General features: G+C 40.5%; 2 protein-coding genes across 3 annotated transcripts in view; one reads left to right on the forward strand and one right to left on the reverse strand.

Moving 5' to 3' along the window:
- PRORP (protein only RNase P catalytic subunit) overlaps positions 1-3,037 on the reverse strand; it is a 50,432-nt gene extending 47,395 nt beyond the window's left edge. For both annotated transcript variants that reach the window (XM_062577991.1, XM_062577990.1), the window contains exons 1-2: positions 2,715-3,037; positions 757-2,171 (exon numbers count right to left, since the gene is read on the reverse strand). In XM_062577991.1, coding sequence (XP_062433975.1) covers positions 757-1,754 — 998 coding nt within the window. In that variant the 5' untranslated portion in view covers positions 1,755-2,171; positions 2,715-3,037. The remainder of the gene's footprint in view (positions 1-756; positions 2,172-2,714) is intronic.
- On the forward strand, positions 3,021-18,186 carry PPP2R3C (protein phosphatase 2 regulatory subunit B''gamma). Its single transcript, XM_062577995.1, has 13 exons — positions 3,021-3,195; positions 3,688-3,815; positions 5,015-5,119; positions 5,684-5,796; positions 6,590-6,687; positions 9,025-9,095; positions 9,801-9,933; positions 11,027-11,082; positions 11,157-11,232; positions 11,833-11,969; positions 14,071-14,208; positions 17,117-17,176; positions 17,731-18,186. The coding sequence occupies exons 1-13, from the start codon at positions 3,147-3,149 to the stop codon at positions 17,917-17,919; spliced, it is 1,353 nt and encodes a 450-aa protein (XP_062433979.1). The 5' UTR covers positions 3,021-3,146; the 3' UTR covers positions 17,920-18,186.
- The last annotated feature ends 37 nt before the right edge of the window (positions 18,187-18,223 follow it).

Genomic DNA, 18,223 nt, shown 5'->3' on the forward strand with positions numbered 1-18,223 from the left:
ATGAAGAGTTCTGCGTGTGCAGGAGATTCCAGTGAGCTACACTGGGCATGTGTAGCAGAACTAGATGCATTTGCAGAGTCTGACCAGCACTATTCATGAAAACAAACTGTGGTCTGCCAAACAGTCTGCTAAAACAAAGAGCTTTCCATCCGGATTTTACCTCCCTTATTATTTTAGATAAGGACAACACTTAAATTTAGCTTAGGTTAAGTGAAAATGTTGACATTCCTAGTGTTTTTTTTTTTTTTTTTTTTTTTTTTACTACATTGCAGCAACCCATACTGGAATATTCAGTTCTGGTGTAGACTACAGAGTATTCAGAACAGAACCAAAAAGAGAGTCTAGAAAAGGTTCTCACAGAGTACTTGGTTTCTCTCCTTAAAGGAAAGAGGCAGTATACTCTGTTAAGGACTATCTCATTTTTCTGAACAACCACCTATGCTGGTAGATAATGGGGGGGGTGGGGGAATCTCACACCTGTCAATGTTCTTATGTACCCCTCAAGAGGTTTTAGGCAGCCATCAGAGTTTCCAACTTTCTGTATCAAGAATGGATATTTAAAAGATGAAAACTCTTACGAAGTAAAATCAATAAAAATTTTACACTTGGAGCAGAAATGAAACATAGCTTTTTATGACACACTTCTCAAGGAGACACGCCATAAAATAAGAAGCTAGGGGATCTTATTATCCTTAATCTGGGGAATAATTTGACTCAACCTCATGAACTACAGCTGGCTTTTGAAACATTATTTACCTTTCAAACCACAGCTTTATACTCCGCATAAATGTTCTGTGAGGGTACACTTGGTTCTCTCTCAAATATAAGAGGATACCAAACAGCTCTTTTTTTAATTCAGCATCTTTCATACCCCTGCTGAAGTCAAAAAAGGCCTGCAGGACATCCAGGGTTGGTACCAAATCCTTAGCCAGCATCTCATGGTAAAGTTCACATGCCAGGTTCATTTCTTGGTGACGGCTAGCTGCTTTGATACAGGATTCATAGTTCGTTCTTGAGGGAGTCATAACTTTTTTTACTTCCTCCAAAAGAGTCAAGGCCATTCTCCACTGATCCGAGTTACTCAGCCCCCTGATAAGAAGGTTGTAAGCCCCACTTTCTAGTATCTTGAATCTCATTTTCATTATATCATACACGTCACGGATTTCTGCTGTCTTCTGTTGTTGGACACACAACGCTAAGTATTTGATCAACAAATTATATCCAACGTCACCATCACTCTTTGCCACATAAGTCAGCAAGGACTTGGCCACATCTATGGGGCTGTTGCACCTGACCATACTGTTAAGCATCACATCTTCAAATATTTCAGGTGATTGAAAGTTTCCCCTCAGCCTATTCCACTCATCGGCCTGCAAAGGTTTTTCTGGAGGCTGGACCTTGGTAAACTTATGCCTTGATAGAACTTGACTCACTAATCGTTTCTTTGGAGCTCCAGAGGAAGAAAAGTGAAGTTTTCCTTCAGATATTTTTTTACTCTCCTCATCCCATCCTGCTCCTCCTTTATACTCAATTTCAGATCTTTTCTTGTTAGGAGAAGCATCAGTTCCTTTGGAATCCACTGGTAATGCAGTGCTGGAAGATGTCATAAAACTGAAACAGCTAACCTTTTGTGTACTGGGGATATTGAAAGAGACAGCAAACAGCTGCTGGTATCTCAAAACAGGCCAGAATATGCAACATTTCCCTATCAAAGCCTGCATGCCCTGTTGACCAGTTTGAGAAAAGAACAACATCGTAAGATGAAATTATCTCTCTATTAGCTCACTGTATTGAAAGAAGTTATAAAATGGAAAATACAGTTTGCATGGGAAGGCTTATTATAAGAACTTTATGGCTAGCTGCATACATTACACTCATTCTTCAAAAGGCTTGTCCTATGAGTCTTTTAATCCTGTTATGAAAACAAATAATCAAAAAAAAAGTAAAACATTTTTTCACAAAAAGTGATCTCTTAAGCTAGGCGCACATTCTTCCAAAACAAGGGTATCTTTCCACCTGGACAAGTCACTTTGCAGGTTTGCAGCTTATTGTTTTGTCAGCTGCTGTTAAGATGAGTACTTAACATGCTGTACAGAAACACGCAACACTGATGCAGCTACCCAAGAAATAGAGGGTATCTTCCTGCCTTCATCCAGGTCAAGACAGATTTCCTAAAAATGAATGAAATAAAAATATCACTGCCAAGAACAACATCATAACATGCCTCATTTAAGTCTTTGCTGTTATATTTACACGCTAGCAAACACAAAAGCCCAGGTTATCTACACAAAAAGGCCAGTTTAAGGTTAGCAACTCAAGTTCTGGTGACATACAGCCCCTAAGCTGGGAGCCCTGCGTTAGTTCCCTTAGCCTTTTAACTCGCGACACACTTCCGCCGAACTGGCTTCCCCAGTTAGAGACTCTTGGTAAGGACGCTGCCAAAGCGGGAAGGCGGTAGCACCCGCGGACATTACTTCGCGAGGGCTGCGGGCAGGGCAGGGCAGGGCAGGGCACGCCATGGCCGCTGCCCCTTCCCGCCCAGCGAGGAACTACAGCTCCCGGCGTGCACCGCGCCCGCTCCGCGCACTGCACGCTGGGAAACACAGGCCGGCAGCCCGCCCTCGCCTCCTCCTGTCCTCCCCGGCCCCTGCGCCACGGCAGGAAGCGTTGTTCCCGCCGGGGCTGCGTCGGTGCCTCTCCGCGGACAGACCCACCTCGCACGCTGCGCGGCAGCCGCGGGCAGCTCGGCACTACCGCATCCCAGCAGGGCCGCGCTTAGGGGTGGTGGCGGCCGCCATGCGACTTGCCCGGCACGCAGACCGGAACCGCGGCCCGAACGCGGCGCGTTGCTCTTCGAGCCAATCGGAGCTTAACGGGCAGGGGCGTGCTGACTTCCACGTGACCCCACGTACCCAATCAGTGAGGGGCGCCGCACACACCGCCGCGCTGCGCGTTGCCCTGCGGGATCAGTTGCGGGCGCGGCGCTTGGCGGGTCACGTGGGCGCGGCCAGGCAACGCGCATGCGTGGTGGTGGTGGTGGTGCCGTCGCTAGGGGCCTGGCCCGCCGTGGCGACGTGCCGGTCACGTGGCCCGGGCGCCGGTAGCCCGGATGCGCGGGGCTGACTGCCGCCGCCGCCGCGGGGGACATGGACTGGAAGCGGAGCCTCCGGGGCCGCCTGGCGGCCCGCAGCGCCCGTGAGTGCCGCGGCGGCGGGAGGCCGGGCCGGGCGGGCGGGCGCAGCGCCTGGGGCCGCGGTCTCGCCCTCAGGGCGCGGAGCTCCGCCCCTCGCTGCCGCGGGCTCCGCGGCGGCGGGTAACGGCCGCGGCGGCGGATAACGGCCGCGGCGGCGGGTAACGGCCGCGGCGGCGCACTGAAGAACTTGTGTAACCACGGGGAAATTGGCCCCAGCCACATAACCATACAGTACCAAGTACTTGCAGTTACTGGATAAGGTGCTTTGTAGATCCTGAGGTAGAGCAGGCGTTTAACGTGATCAGCGCACCTGTTTTATTTAGGTAGTAGCCATGCGCTTCATTTACTTCACCCCCGATTCCTCATTATAACTTATTAAACAGCGTGGGGGTGTAAAACTCGTGATTGCTGTTTTTCTTTTTTCACGCTGCTCGTTACATCGAAATGCTGCATATTTGGAGTACAGTGTGAAAATTCTTTTCTCTATTAATCAGCCAAAAAGAGTGAGCAGGAGCTAAAGGATGAAGAAATGGAATTGTTCACAAAATACTACATGGAATGGAAAGGAGGAAGAAAAAGTGACAATACATCATACATGAACATACCACGTTTTTACTACAGAGTAAGTGAGGTATCCAGCTGTACGTAAACCTGAGACTAATCCTTATTATAAAAGAAAGTATGAATATTCAAAGGGGCATTTCAGCTCCAGAACCTTAAGTAGATCAAGATCTGAAAAATGTGGGTTACTAAGCCTGCAGTGTGGGTTACTGAACCACAGTCTACAGCTGTGGATTTCAGCAGTTCCAAAAAATCAGTTGCTAAGCATCCTCTAAAAGGCCATGAAATAGCTTGCTAATGCTACCATTAATCAGGAAATAGTCTTGGCTGTTGAATAAAATGATAAAATCCTTTTTCTCTTTCAGAGAAATTTGCTTCTTATTTTACCTAGTTTTTGATATACCAGTGTTATACAATACACATCTACCTATTTCTGTTTAGACACAGTGGTGGTCATGAAAAGAATGTGTCATTAATCTTACAGACTAAAGACAGAGCTGCTGCTTGCATTATCCAGCAGAAATTTTTGGTCAGGGTATTTATTTCTGAGGTAAATCATATGCAGGTGGAAATAAAGAGCATGAGATTGACATTTTGATATTGTTAGCATTTGCCAACACAGTTGTTCAGCTACTATATACCCTTCCAAGATATTCCATAGGAACATGACTTTCTGCTAATGAAATTCTCAAATGCCTTTGCTTTGGTTGCTGATATGCATACAAATGTATGAATATACATTCAAATTCTGGTAGTGCTGTATAGCTTCTCATGTAAACAGCAGCAGAACTTTTATGCTAAGCTTACTTACCATCTTGCTTACCAGATCTAATTGATCTTGTCTAGTAGACGATTTCATCTTTGAGATTCAGGCCTACTATGAAACAGAAGGCACTCCTCTCTTTCCTGAGTAATAGCACGGTAGTAAATGCCTTCTATGTGAGAGCCCTCCTCTCTTGCAGCCGTGCAAGAGCTTACTAGGTGGGTTATCAGATGTGAAGTAGGTCTTTTCAAGTTTCTCATGTCAAAGAAGTGCTTTAAATATCTATTTCAATATTAAAATAATCTGAGAGAGCATGCAAGTGATAGTTCTCTATCTAGAAGAAGCAGATACCACACAGCGTTCAGGTAGATATTCCATTATTTTCTATGGAGTGGAACAGCATCAGAAGACGAGTCAGACCTAATTAAGAATACTTGCTAGCTCTGTAGATTTGAATGCTACTGCTGTACAGAAAATTGAAATGCCACAATTTCTAGCTGCCAGCTGAAGATGAAGTCTTGCTTCAGAAATTAAGAGAAGAGTCTAGAGCAGTGTTTCTGCAAAGAAAAAGTAGAGAGCTGTTGGATAATGAAGAGCTTCAGGTGAGAAAATATTTTCTGTATGTTTTAAACGGATTTTGACAATTCCTCTGTCTACAGAGTTTTACTGTCTTCTGTCCATCCACAGAATCTCCTTGTGCAGTTCGTAAGGTGCTTTGTACCTGGGAGAGTGGGCTTGGTATAAAATAATGGCTAAAGCTGAAGTGTTGTGTAATCTAAATGTAGAACTTGGATGTTATGACATACATAGGGTCTAAATTAATGGCTTCTACTCTTTCAGTGTATTCCAACAATTTTCCTGTTGGCCCAGAAGAAGAAATAGGTTCTGTTTACATACCATTCAGAGAAACTTCAAAGATGGTAGGGTTTACTGCAGTGCTAAGACAGCAGGATGTGGCCCTAGAAATCCTAGTAACACATACAGGTGTATATGACACCAGTTTGGAGCAGTGGAAATACTGATTGCTTGCTTTTCTGGCTTAACTGACATTGTGTGCTGATTACTTGAAATAACTGCAGTAAAAACATGTTCTTGTACACGCTGTCTTAAGCACATTGCCATCTATAGAGAGATACCTTCTTAACTGAATATAAATGCCTTTTAAGAATCTCTGGTTTCTGCTGGACAAACATCAGACATCACCAATGACTGGAGAAGAAGCAATGATCAACTATGAGAACTTCTTGAAAGTTGGTGAAAAAGCTGGACCTAAATGCAAGTAAGGCTTTCCTCTCTTTTCTATACTTATTCTGGCTAAATCTAAGTGTCATTGCTTTTGATTATTGAAGTAGATAGAAGCAGTTTAATGGGGAGAGAAATAATGTTCGTAAAGTTATTGGTGAACTTACTGCTTTGCTTTCTTGCAAAGCTTCTATTGTCCTACATCCTTCTGGGATCTTTGGATAGAGAAGTTTGCAGAAGGGGATACCACAGCCTTTTGAAGAAGTTCTAATAAGCATAGGCATTTTCATGATGCTGGAGTGGTCAGTAAACCAGCTTTCCCTGGCATCTTCAGATGGATAAATTTCTACTTTGTACATCATACAATAAATAGTCCTTCTTTACTCTCCTGTTGGAAACTGCTTGTGCACATAGCTTTGGGTTTTGTGCAGAAGCAGATTTGTTCACAGAACTGTTGGTTCTCTTTATGCCTGTATCATAGTGTAAGATTGGGAACTGCCAAATATTTGTACTAATGTGGAATTAAATTAAACAAAACGTCTTAAAAATCCTGAGTCACTGAAGAATGCTCCTGTTCATGAACAGCAAAGGCTGCTGCTTTATAAATTTACCATTGTTTCTTGGTAGGATCTTAACTAAGTGTATATGTTCCAAAAATTCATAGAAGACTTATTGGCTGCAGTGTAGCAAATTAACCTCTTTGAAGACACTGAACACATGCTATCTTATTAGAAACACATTTTAAAGTGCAGGTTTTGAATCCTGTAAATGGATATGGCAGTGCAGTGTTACCAGATACACAGAATTAGCTTTTTGTTTATGTTTTGCAGGCAGTTCTTCACAGCTAAGATCTTTGCTAAATTACTGCATAATGATCCTTATGGGAGGATATCTATCATGCAGTTTTTCAATTATGTCATGCGAAAAGGTTAGTTGATGCTTCCTCTCTGTTAAAGAGTTGTTTTATTTTCAAGGCTGTTTTTAAATCTGTAATTATTTGCTGCTCTCTTCAACAGTAGTGAGATCTAGCCCTTTATTGTGAATGATATTTTCCTGTAGGTTTTAGAGTTTTTTTTTTCTTGATTATTGCAAGGTGTGGGGGATCCCCCTACATCTGAAGTCAGCCTCTCCCATCAGCCAGAGATCTGCTTAATCTATTTATCACATATATTATATATTTGTATTATATATAAATATAATATTATATAAATATAATATAATACTATAATATAATACTTTATTCAGGCAGTATTGCCTGAACCAGAGTAGAGTTGCTATGTGGCCAATATGACCCTGATCACTGGGATCAAAATGTCCAGTAGGTAGAGCTTTATTTACCAGCTGTTTTTTTTTTCCTTTTACAGAATGTTATTTCCTTTTACAGAATGTTTTACAGAATGTAGAGCTTTATTTACCAGCCTGTTTTTTTTTTCTTTTTACAGAATGTTGTTATCTATATTTTACAGCTGTGCTCTTCAAACACATAAGGATATTCTTGAGTTAAATACTTGATCGTGTGCTTTTCACTATAGCTTTGCCATGTTTTCTATTATTTTTGCTTATAAATAACAGCTGATGCTGAAAAACACAATAGCTTGTGTATCTCTATTAGATCTTATTTGAAAGGATAAGGCTGAGCAGCAGAAAGGAAGGTTGCCTCATTGCCTTGTAGGTATTGCATTCTCAGGTCAGGTAGAGCCTTCAGGAGAGGAGGATGGCACTTTTCTCTAGAGCAGCTGAGTTTGTTTAACTTAGAAGATCTTGTGGAGCGGAGGATGAAAGGGGCAAGCGGTAAGGGAGGTGCTGAGTAGGAGACATGGTGGGTAAAAATGCAAAATATGCTATTCATGGCAGGAGTAATAGACCTGCTTGCAAAAAACAGCAGGATCAAAAGCTGCAGGATGGAAGGAGACGAAGGAGATGAAGAGATAATTTCAGAAAGACACGACAGAGATTGTTTTAGAGCTCTTAAAACTTTTGGAGCTCTTAAAACTCTTGGGTAAAATAAATTAATTCTTGTGTGTCCAAGGCAATACCTTTTTGTTTCCTGTTTTTACTACTTTTCTGCAAAAAAGTAAAAACAAATTTTGAGTCTGGAAGCCTTTTGGTTTTAGAACGTCCCGTCTTGATATGATTTCATTTTCAGACTTTGGCCAACTCAGAGTCCCATCACAATGTTTGTTTGCAGGTCCCACTTGAGCCAGTTGAATGAGAATCCTTGTTTTTTACCTAGCTTTCAACATCGTCGAGTAAAATCAGCCCAGTAACGTGTTTGTACAGTAACCAAGATCACTTCTATTGTCTGTTGTGCAGATGTGTTTTTTTTATAAGCCCTAAAGACCAGAGCAGCAACTGTTAAAGGAAGAAGAAATGACGTAATATTCTGTTGGAGCTTTCACTTAATAGTTTAGATTGGAATTAGTAACTTCCCTCTGTATTTGCTGCTAACTATCCCTCAGTGTGGTGCTGAAAGAAGGGCGAAGGAGTAAGTGGTGAAGGGATTCACTCCACAGCTGCTTAACCTGCTTTGACAAACACTAACCAGGAAAGAAGAATGTTGATACGAAGTTCAGCTCCTGGGAAAACTTTTAAACTGTTTGTTCACTAAAGGAAAGTTAGGTTTAACAGGGGGTGTGAATTCTGCTTTTCCATGCCTAATCTGTACTCCATCTCTGTTACTGTGCTCTAGAAATGGCAGAGTGATAGGAAGATGATACTTTCTGAGTTGTGACCATAAAGGTTTTCTTGCCCTACCTCTTGCTGTTACTGCTGCCCTGAAGTACTTTGTCCTGTGTACTGCCATTCCCAGTACAAAAGTAGATGCCTGTGCTGTTCCAGTTCTACTAGTGTAACTCAGAAGTGAGGTCAGGACTATTGAGTGTAGCTGCAGTGTCTCATGTTGTAGAAGGGGCTGTGCAATCTGTGCTGAAGCAATCTTTGACACGCAACCTATATGCTACATGGCAACTGCAGTGAAAACTTGTTCCACATCTGTCTAGTTTGATGAAAAAGAACAAATCCATCTGATTCAATGTACCAGATATAATGTGACACTTCTCATGACTAGTTATTATGCTGCAACCAAGACTGTTTCATGCTATGTATCTCTAGTGACTTACCAACTCAGAGGGTGAATTGTGGATTTTTAAGATGATTTGGTATCTATTTTGGCTCTGTTTAAGTCTTAGAAAAATCAAGAAATATGGGGAGGTACTTAATATCAATGATTGCCATGTGCCTTATTTATTTATTTATTTATTAACAGTGTGGCTTCATCAGACAAGAATAGGTCTCAGTTTATATGACGTGGCAGGACAGGGCTACCTCAGAGAATCAGTAAGTAATTAATCCTTGATGAATTTAACGTCTGTCTTTACTCAGAGGATGAAGTATCAGTAGGGCTCTAGTTCTGTTCCAGTTTTACACCATAAAAGCCAAATTATAATCTAGATTTGGGGAAAGGAGATTTGTTTGGATAAATAGCAACCCCTTGTGATAGAGATTTGCTGGTGAGACTGCTGCTGGCCTTAGCAACACATGGGTAATGCTCTGAAAAAGAGGTTGCAAAAGAGATATTAAGACTTCATATGATTAACATTTTAATAGATTTAGTAGAATAGAGTAAAAATCAGGAAAAGCATGACCAGAGCAGGTCTGAAGGAATAAGCTATTTTCCTGTTCTAACAGAAATTAATATTATAAAATAAATAAGAAGACTCAATCTAAAAGATCTATTAAAGAATATTCAGCAATAAGATAATCCAATTATGAGTTATGCACTGGGCTTTTTAACATTGTGCTTTGTTTGTAGGCCATTTCAGCTTTGGCACCACACACACACATTACACACGCAACTAAGGATTTCTTGCACTGAGACAGAAGCTCTTCTGCCTGCCTTCTTGCTCTTTCCTGCATGGTTACAGGGACTGTATTTTTAACAAATAATGCTTGAAAGTCAGAGTGTAGTCTAAAGAACAAATGCAATTTAAACAGTAGTTGTATTTAAAGTTTCTGTGCATGTGTTCTTTCTTGATTTTACAGGATTTGGAAAACTATATTTTGGAACTCATCCCCACTTTGCCACAGCTGGATGGTTTAGAAAAGTCTTTTTACTCCTTCTATGTCTGCACAGCAGTTAGAAAATTCTTCTTCTTTCTAGATCCTCTCAGAACAGGTAGGTCCATATTTTCAAAATTCTAAATATGTGGAAATATTCTCACTTCTAAAATGATTGGACTGAAACTATTTGCACCTTCAAAGTGATACATAGTTATCTTTATAGGCTTCAGTTCAGCAATCTTGTATTTGAAGATAAATCTGCACTGAAGACCATGACACACACTGTGTTAATGAGTTTTAGTGAAATATCCCTCAATTGTGGTACTATAGAGCTATCATATTGAAGTTAACAAAAAAGGTGATGTTTCATCATAATGCAGAGAAAACTGTGTGTAACAACTACTAACTCAGAACTGCTTGGCGGAACACCAGTAGAGCTGTGCAAATGCTCAGGAAGGCTTATTACGATGTCCTTCTCCTATGATTAGATTTGTGTACAGCACGTATCCTCGTGAGAAAAGGTTTTCAGTTGTGACAGCTAATCCTGTTATTAAGATACAGCTCACTTGGGCAACAGTGTGCTTTTTCCTATGCCCTTGAATTAAGTTAGTTGCAAACTACGTGCCTTTTCAAGATCTAGCTGTGCTAGCTGAAGATGTCAGAGCTGTGTGGGCAGAAGACTCGGGCAGAGGTAGTTACAAACATGTAGAGCAGATACATGAGAAATTATACTGTCATTGTTTTTCATGACCATTTGCATAGCAAGTATCTTCTCACCAGAAGTTCATTTTGCCACCTTAGCTTTGTCAGGTCTATAGTTCCTGAAAGTATAAAAATATTGCATCATCTGAGAGATATTATTAGTCCAATAGGAGTTTTAAACATGTATTTTCTTTGTGTTTATTTGGTATTTCAAGCTGATGTTGAACACTCATTTATTTTGTCTAGTTTTCTGACATTTAAAGTTCCAAGATAACTCCTCTTCTCTCAGTATCAGGCTTGCTTTCTTGTTAAGTCATTTAAAAGGTATTCTTATTTTATCTTTTAACATCAAGAATAAGGTTGTCATTTAAAGATTGGTTAATTGAAAAGAAAAGCATTTCTGCTCAGAGTACCTTTTGCTTAAGTAGAACCACCTAAGTAAGGACAGCCAAATAGATATGCTGGGGGGTGATTTTTATAATGTACTTTTTTTTTTCTTCCTGTAGGGAAGATAAAGATTCAGGATATTTTAGCTTGCAGCTTCCTAGATGACTTATTGGAGGTAAGCTCTTGTAACATACGGTGTTGACATTTTAGTTTACTCTTCCTGAATCCCGACTTTTATGTTTCATCTAGTTAAGGGATGAAGAACTTTCTAAAGAAAGTCAAGAAACAAACTGGTTTTCTGCTCCTTCTGCATTAAGAGTTTATGGTAGGTTCCTTTATAGGTGATTTTTTTCTCTACTTTGTATGACATAATCACATACTTAGTGTTATTTTTCTCTGTTATTGCCTCTTTAAATTCTGCTGATACCTTGTTGTTTCAACTCCTCTAGATACACCATCAGTACATCTTCCTAACTTTCTTTTATAGATTTTCTTCTTTCCCTGTTTACTGTCGCATTGTTCCTTGCATTCCTCTGTACCTTCTTTTTTGACTGTTCTGGTCATACTTTTGCATCACCTTTGGCTCTTTTTTACTGCAAATTTCTGATGAAGATGCTAGCTTAAAAAGCCAGCACTTAACTCCTGTGTTCCTTTCTGTGTGTACTCAGCCTTTATTTTTGACTGATTGGCTTTGAGTAGAGCTATTAGCACCTCATTACAGGAATTCTTATCTCCCCTGTGTTCTGCATTCGTTTATGGTGCTCTACGAATATTCTTATGGAGCTGGAATTTAGATCCATTTAATAATATGAATCATAACATTAGTGCAGTTAAATGTTAAATATGTGCTAAACGTTTTCCTCCATTAAACAGTTCTTTGCTGATTTAGGGGTGTTATGTTTTGGCCTCTTTATCCCCTCTCTAGGCCAGTACTTAAACCTTGATAAAGATCACAATGGCATGCTCAGCAAAGAGGAGCTGTCCCGCTATGGAACGGGGACTCTGACCAACATATTCTTGGATCGTGTCTTCCAGGAATGCCTAACTTATGATGGAGAAATGGTAATTACGTATATTTACTCTGTTGCCAATTTAAATCTGCTTATTGCTATGGAAGATGACTCATGATCAGTATCTCCAAAATAAATAATGGCTGGATGTAAAGTAATTTTTGTTTCCTATTATGTGTGCGACTGACAGCACAACAGATCAGAAAAATAATTTTCTGATGTCAGGATGATTTCAATGTATCTGAAAGACAGGAGTTGCTTTTTTTTTTTTGAAAAGCAGAGGTGTTAAAAAAATCCAGATAATCTAAGATGAAGTTTCTCTTCTATTTGTACAGTCAGTAATGCAAACTGCATGTTGATAAAATGTTTAGATATAGCAATGCTTTTTAATGACATTAAATTCTTTAGTTATGAGAGCCAAAGAGAAGTGACACATCTTAAGAGGAACCCAACGGTTAGCTAACCTGTATGTTTCGTTATGAAGACCGTGGTAATTTTAATGTAGGTTATCTACAGCTGTAAACAATGGCAAGTCTAACCTGAAATTAAAGCTAAAATTAAAGCTCATACTGTTTCTTCTGAAAGCTTTCCTTAGTTTATCACTACTTTCAGTATCTACGTTCACGTGATTTGTCTCTAAAAGTGATACATGACAAATTCAGGAGCACAATTCTTCTGTGTTCCTCATCTTTGCAGTGTTTCATAGATTCACAGAATCACTGAGATTGGAAGGGACCTCTGGAGATCATCTAATCGAACTCCAGTATTTAAAGCAGGGTCAACAAGAACAGATTTCTGAAATGGACATGTCTAGCTGTATTTTGAATATTTCCACCCCTCTGCTCAATCTGTTTCAGTGTTCAAATGCCCTCACAGTAAAATCGTTTTCCTACATTTAAATGGAATTTTAATTTCAGTTTGCTGCCTCTTGTTTTCTCACTGGGCAGCACTAAGAAGAATCTGGCTCTGTCTTCTTTACTACCCCGCTTTCAGGTATTTATGCACAATGATGACATCTTCCCTGAGCCGCCTTTTCATTAGGCTAAAGATTCCCAGCTCTCTCAGCCTCTCCACTTGCAACAGCTGCCCCAGTCCCTTAATCGTTCTTTGCTGGGCTGGCTGCAGTATGTCCATGTCTCTCTCATGCTGGGGAGCACTCCAGATGTGGCCTCACCAGGGCTGAGTAGTCTCAGCCTCTCCACTTGCAACAGCTGCCCCAGTCCCTTAATCGTTCTTTGCTGGGCTGGCTGCAGTATGTCCATGTCTCTCTCATGCTGGGGAGCACTCCAGATGTGGCCTCACCAGGGCTGAGTAGAAGGGAAGGATCATCTCCTTTGACCTCCTGGTGACGCTTGTTCTAGTGCAGCCCAGGATGCTGTTGGTGTTCTTTGCTGCGAGGACATATCACAGACTTGAATTCAGTTTGCTGTCCACCAAGACCGCCAAGTCCTTCTCTGCAAAGTTGCTCTCCAGCTGGTCGGTCCTCAGCCTGTGCTGGTGCATGGGTTTATGTCTACCCAGGTGCAGGACTCTGCACTTCGCTTTGTTGAACTTCATGACATTCCTGTCTGCCCGTTTCTCCAGCCTATCAAGATCTCTCTGAGTGGTAGCACAAAGATCTGGTGCTTAAGGCAGATAAGGTGGTTGCATATATAGGACCACAGGATTTCTGTTAATTGTCACAGATTAAAATGTGATTGGCCAAATTAGCAACTCTGATCTAAGGATTGTGTGCTTTAATTGGTTGTATAGTTTACTCTCAGATAACTGTAAACTTACTTATAATGTACATTTATAACTTGTTCTAATGAAAATTTGTTACTGGCTTTTCTTCGCTAGTTGAGTACGCTAAGCAGTCTAAGGATGTAATAAAAAAGCATTGTTTAAAAGTGTATGTATAGCCTTTAAATTTGGATTTCTGCTTGGAATCCTAATTTGCATGTAAAGTGGTAGTGGATTTGCTACCCTCAGCAGTGACTGGAAACTGACTTTTCTGTTCACATCAGTGGCAGCAGCCATTTTCTGTTTCATGTTGTCTTTTTCGGGAAACGAACTGCTCCCCTACAATGAAATAGCTGCCGATTACAATGTTCCTGCTTGCAAAATCAATTTAGAGAGTAGACTGTAATAAACATGATTGTATCTGCTTTTAGGACTATAAGACCTACCTGGACTTTGTGCTTGCATTAGAAAACAGAAAGGAGCCTGCAGCTCTGCAATATATTTTCAAACTGCTTGATATAGAGAACAAAGGATACCTGAATGTCTTTTCCCTTAATTATTTCTTTAGGGTAAGTCTCTTTATATAGGTGGGCCATTTTCTGTGTTTATGGTGTTATAGCCTGTGTGCTTCTGCATACAGATCTGCAGGGAATCACTTTAAATTACCGATACCCACTGGGAGACTAGTGACTGCTTCTTAGAAGACTTAAAATATTAAAAAAACTGTACTCCAAAACTTGGAAAGAATTTAAAAGGTATTTTCAACAGTTTATTTGCAATTGAAATTAACTGGTTTGATTTCATCTAGGAAAAATATTTTCTTTTTTTTTTATTATTGAAATTGCCTGACAATTACCTATTAAAATCTCTTATGGTGGTTCTAACTGGTTATTCCCTATGTTTTTAGTTTCCACTATGATGCTAAAATTCAATATAAGAAATAAAAATACTAAAATGTGGTGATGACTTGTACAATTGTGGGACCTTATATTCAGTGTATTGATGCAGAAAAGCTTCTTGCATTTCTTACGCTATACTTTTTTCCATTGCTTCCATAGCTGCATTATATTTATTCATTTATTTATTTATTTTGAATTGATACCTCAAATGTCATAGGCAGGGGGAGTTTGGATAGGGGAATGTTAAACAATTAAAAAAAAATTGAGGGGCGGGTTATGCTAAGTGTTGAGTAAGGCATTTCTCATGTTCAGGGTCCTTCAATGGTGTATATTTAGAGGCAGGGACAAACATTTCAATTTTCTCTATGTGGGTCTTTGTACTCTATCTTTAAGAATAAAGTGTGTCATTGTACTTAGCCCCACGCTGTAAGTGTGTAGAACAAGTATATATTTTGTTCAATTCTAAGTAAAGCATTCAAGCCTGCTCAAAGGCATAATCTTGTATCCTCTTCATTTCTATATAGTTATAAGTCTCTAGCATAAATTTTGGGTGATAATGACTGCAGCTATATGATTTTATAAAAATATGATTTTTTTTTAATCTGGAAAATCTTTCCTAAAAAGGAAAGGGATGTTTATAACCCCACCTCTTTCCCCCCATCCCCTATGTCTTCTAGCAGTTTAGAATAATGGAGTAATCTAAGTTGAAAGGGACTTCTTGAGGTTCCCTGCTTCTACCATCTATTCAAAGCAGGGCCAACTTCATGGTTAGGTCACATTGCTCGAGGCAGTATCCTGGTGAGTTTCGAGTAACTCTAAAGAAGCAGAATCTGAAGTCTCTGCTTGTAACTTGTTCCACTGTTTGCTCACCCTTCCAGAGAAGTTCCTCCCTGCTTCCCCTTTGACCACAGCAGTCTGTGTCCCTTTCCTCTTGTCCTTTCAGTGCAGGCCTCCAAGGAGAGTCTAGCTGTCCAGCCAGACCATCTGCTAGGTAGTTGAAGGCAGTAACTAAGTCCCATCCGCTGCCTTTCTCCCAACTAAATAAACCCCCTTCTCAAGCCTTTCTTCATAGGTGCTCTGTGCTTCAGCCTCTAAACCATCCTGGTAGCTCTTTGCTGGACTTACTCTCATTTGTCACTGCCTGTTGTATACTGGGGATCCAAAAAGTGTGAGGCTGCACCTAGAGTCCTGCATTCAAATGTGGAGTAGCGGGGAATAATCACTTCCTGAACCTGCTGGCTATAACCGTAGCACACCAGTGCAGCCCAGTACATGCCTGCCTTCATCAGTGCAGGGGCATGCTGCGGGCCCTTGTGCAGTTTCTCGTCTGCCAAGACATCCAGCTCCTTTCTTGCAACGTTGCTTCTAATCGGTTGGCCCCTAGAGCTTGCTGTTTGCGTGGTGTTACTCTGGTCCAGGTGCAGGCAGGGTTTTGCATTGGCCATTGATCATTGACATTGATTTAATGTAGTGGTAGTGTAGCTGTGTTGTATAAAGACTATGAAACAGATGATTGACTTCAGTACTTTGGTTACTGTCTGTCTTAATGGGAAACAGCTGGGCCAGGACATGACAATAGTAAGGATCCTAGAGAAATTAAGAAACTACTCATCATATCTCCTTGCTTTTACAGTCCACCATTCCCACCACTTCCTTCACTTTGTTTCCTTGGCAGTAGGATGCACAGAGACTTGGGGCCGTACCAGCTGTCAGTAACTCTGACTCTAATAAAGGATTTTAATATGTAATATTTTACACTTCACAAAAATACAAATTTTAGTGTCGTCATAATTCTTGAGTATCTTAGTATGAAAGTCAGCTTAACAAGGTAATTCTGTATAAGCTGTCAACTCACGGCCGTTTTGTTTGCCCGTTCCCGGTAATGTCTTGTGCCTTAGGAATTGAAAAGGCTCCTTGACGCCAGCAGACAGTTGGTTAGACTGCACGCTGTGGTCCTCCGCAAGCCTTTGGAAATGGAATGTGCTATGGACGCCTTCTCTTGAAATCAGAAAAAATTCCTTTTGAGTCTGAATAATTGCTTTTATGCTAGTGTGAGTGTGGGTAGATCTGCACCTACAGGGACTATGCTGATATATCCTGACAAGGCAGTACAGTATTCGCAAAACAAATGTTTTTTTCATAGTTGTTTTCTGCAGGCAGAGGCTTGGTGATACAGCTGTTTAAATAGCATCACACTGAAAGGGCTCATAATAGGGAATAGTATTTTACTTCATCCAGAAATGTCCACTTATGGCACAAACAAGAAAACTTCCTGGTCTGAGTCGTTCAGTGAACCTTCATATCCACGTTTCTACAAATCTCATGTGCCGAATACTAAATAAATCATCATAATGAAAGTTTTACGCTCATCCTGTTGACTGAGAACTGTGGAGCAGATCATTGATTATGGGAAAACTCACTTCTGCCTCGCTTATGGAAGAGAAGAGTGGTTGCAGCTGCACCATTAATGCTTTGTCACAGTGTGATACCTTTTAAGATATGACAGTATTTTCTAAAAAAAGTTTCATACAGTGTGTCAGTATAGTACTGCACTACTATTTCTAACTTTTATTTCTAGGCTATTCAGGAACAAATGAAAATCCATGGACAAGAACCGGTTTCTTTTCAGGACGTCAAGGTTAGTTTTCCTGAGTAGTACTACGTGAACTAGCTGAACAAGCATTTCATAATTTACTTATGTAATACTGTAGTTTCTAAGTTGAGGTATATTTATTTGCAGAATAGTAGACGTATTCTGATTTGTCCTTTTTGTAAGTTTGAAAATGACTCTCTCTTCAGAAGTTGCTCTAGAATAAAATTTTAGTGTACAACTGTTCTAGTAGTTTCCTTATTAATAGGCAAAGTATCTATACTGCCATGCCTTACATTTAAATATATTACGTGTCTGTTTTATAATTAAGGATTATTTGAGTGTGGGTGGCTGCTGACTGAAAAACATCAATAAAAATAGCTGCACACATTGCTCCCATCTCTAGCAAATTATTATACTTTGTATCTAAAAAGATTTGGGGCCTTCTTAACAGCTTTTGGTAAATTGCTGTGAATGGCACTGGTTACCAAAAGATCATTCAGTGTATGGTATAAAATAGTTGCTATTCATTAGTAGTGTGGGGTTTTTCTCCCCCTTCTTTTCCCCTCCCTCTTTCTTCAATTTTGATTTTGCTTTCATAGGATGAAATCTTTGATATGGTAAAGCCTAAGGATCCTTACAAAATCTCCCTTCAAGACTTGATCAATAGCAGTCAAGGAGACACAGTTACCAGCATTCTGATCGACCTGAATGGGTTCTGGACGTACGAGAACAGAGAGGTCCTTGTGGCGAGCGATAACGACAGCGCGGCCGACGCGGACGACACGTGACCTTGACACGAGCAGGCTGTATCCACAGAGGCATCTTTAACTGACTCCTGGAAGCCAGAAACGCCTGTCACCTGAGTCAGTGCCTCTTCCATTTTACTTCTCCCCCGCCCCTTGCTCTCCCGCCAGCATGTAATATAAAACGTGGTGCATACAGGGACTGCCAAACTGATTTTGGAAGGCAAAATAACAGCTCATTGTTGCCACTTAAACAAGACTTGGATTTTTTGTTTTTTTTTTTAATAAATATTTATTGAGTCATTTAATAACTACCGAGAGATGTTTGTATTTGGTTATCCTATTCTAG

The sequence above is a fragment of the Rhea pennata genome, chromosome 5 (assembly GCF_028389875.1).
Source record: "Rhea pennata isolate bPtePen1 chromosome 5, bPtePen1.pri, whole genome shotgun sequence".
In the NCBI taxonomy this organism is placed as follows: domain Eukaryota; kingdom Metazoa; phylum Chordata; class Aves; order Rheiformes; family Rheidae; genus Rhea; species Rhea pennata.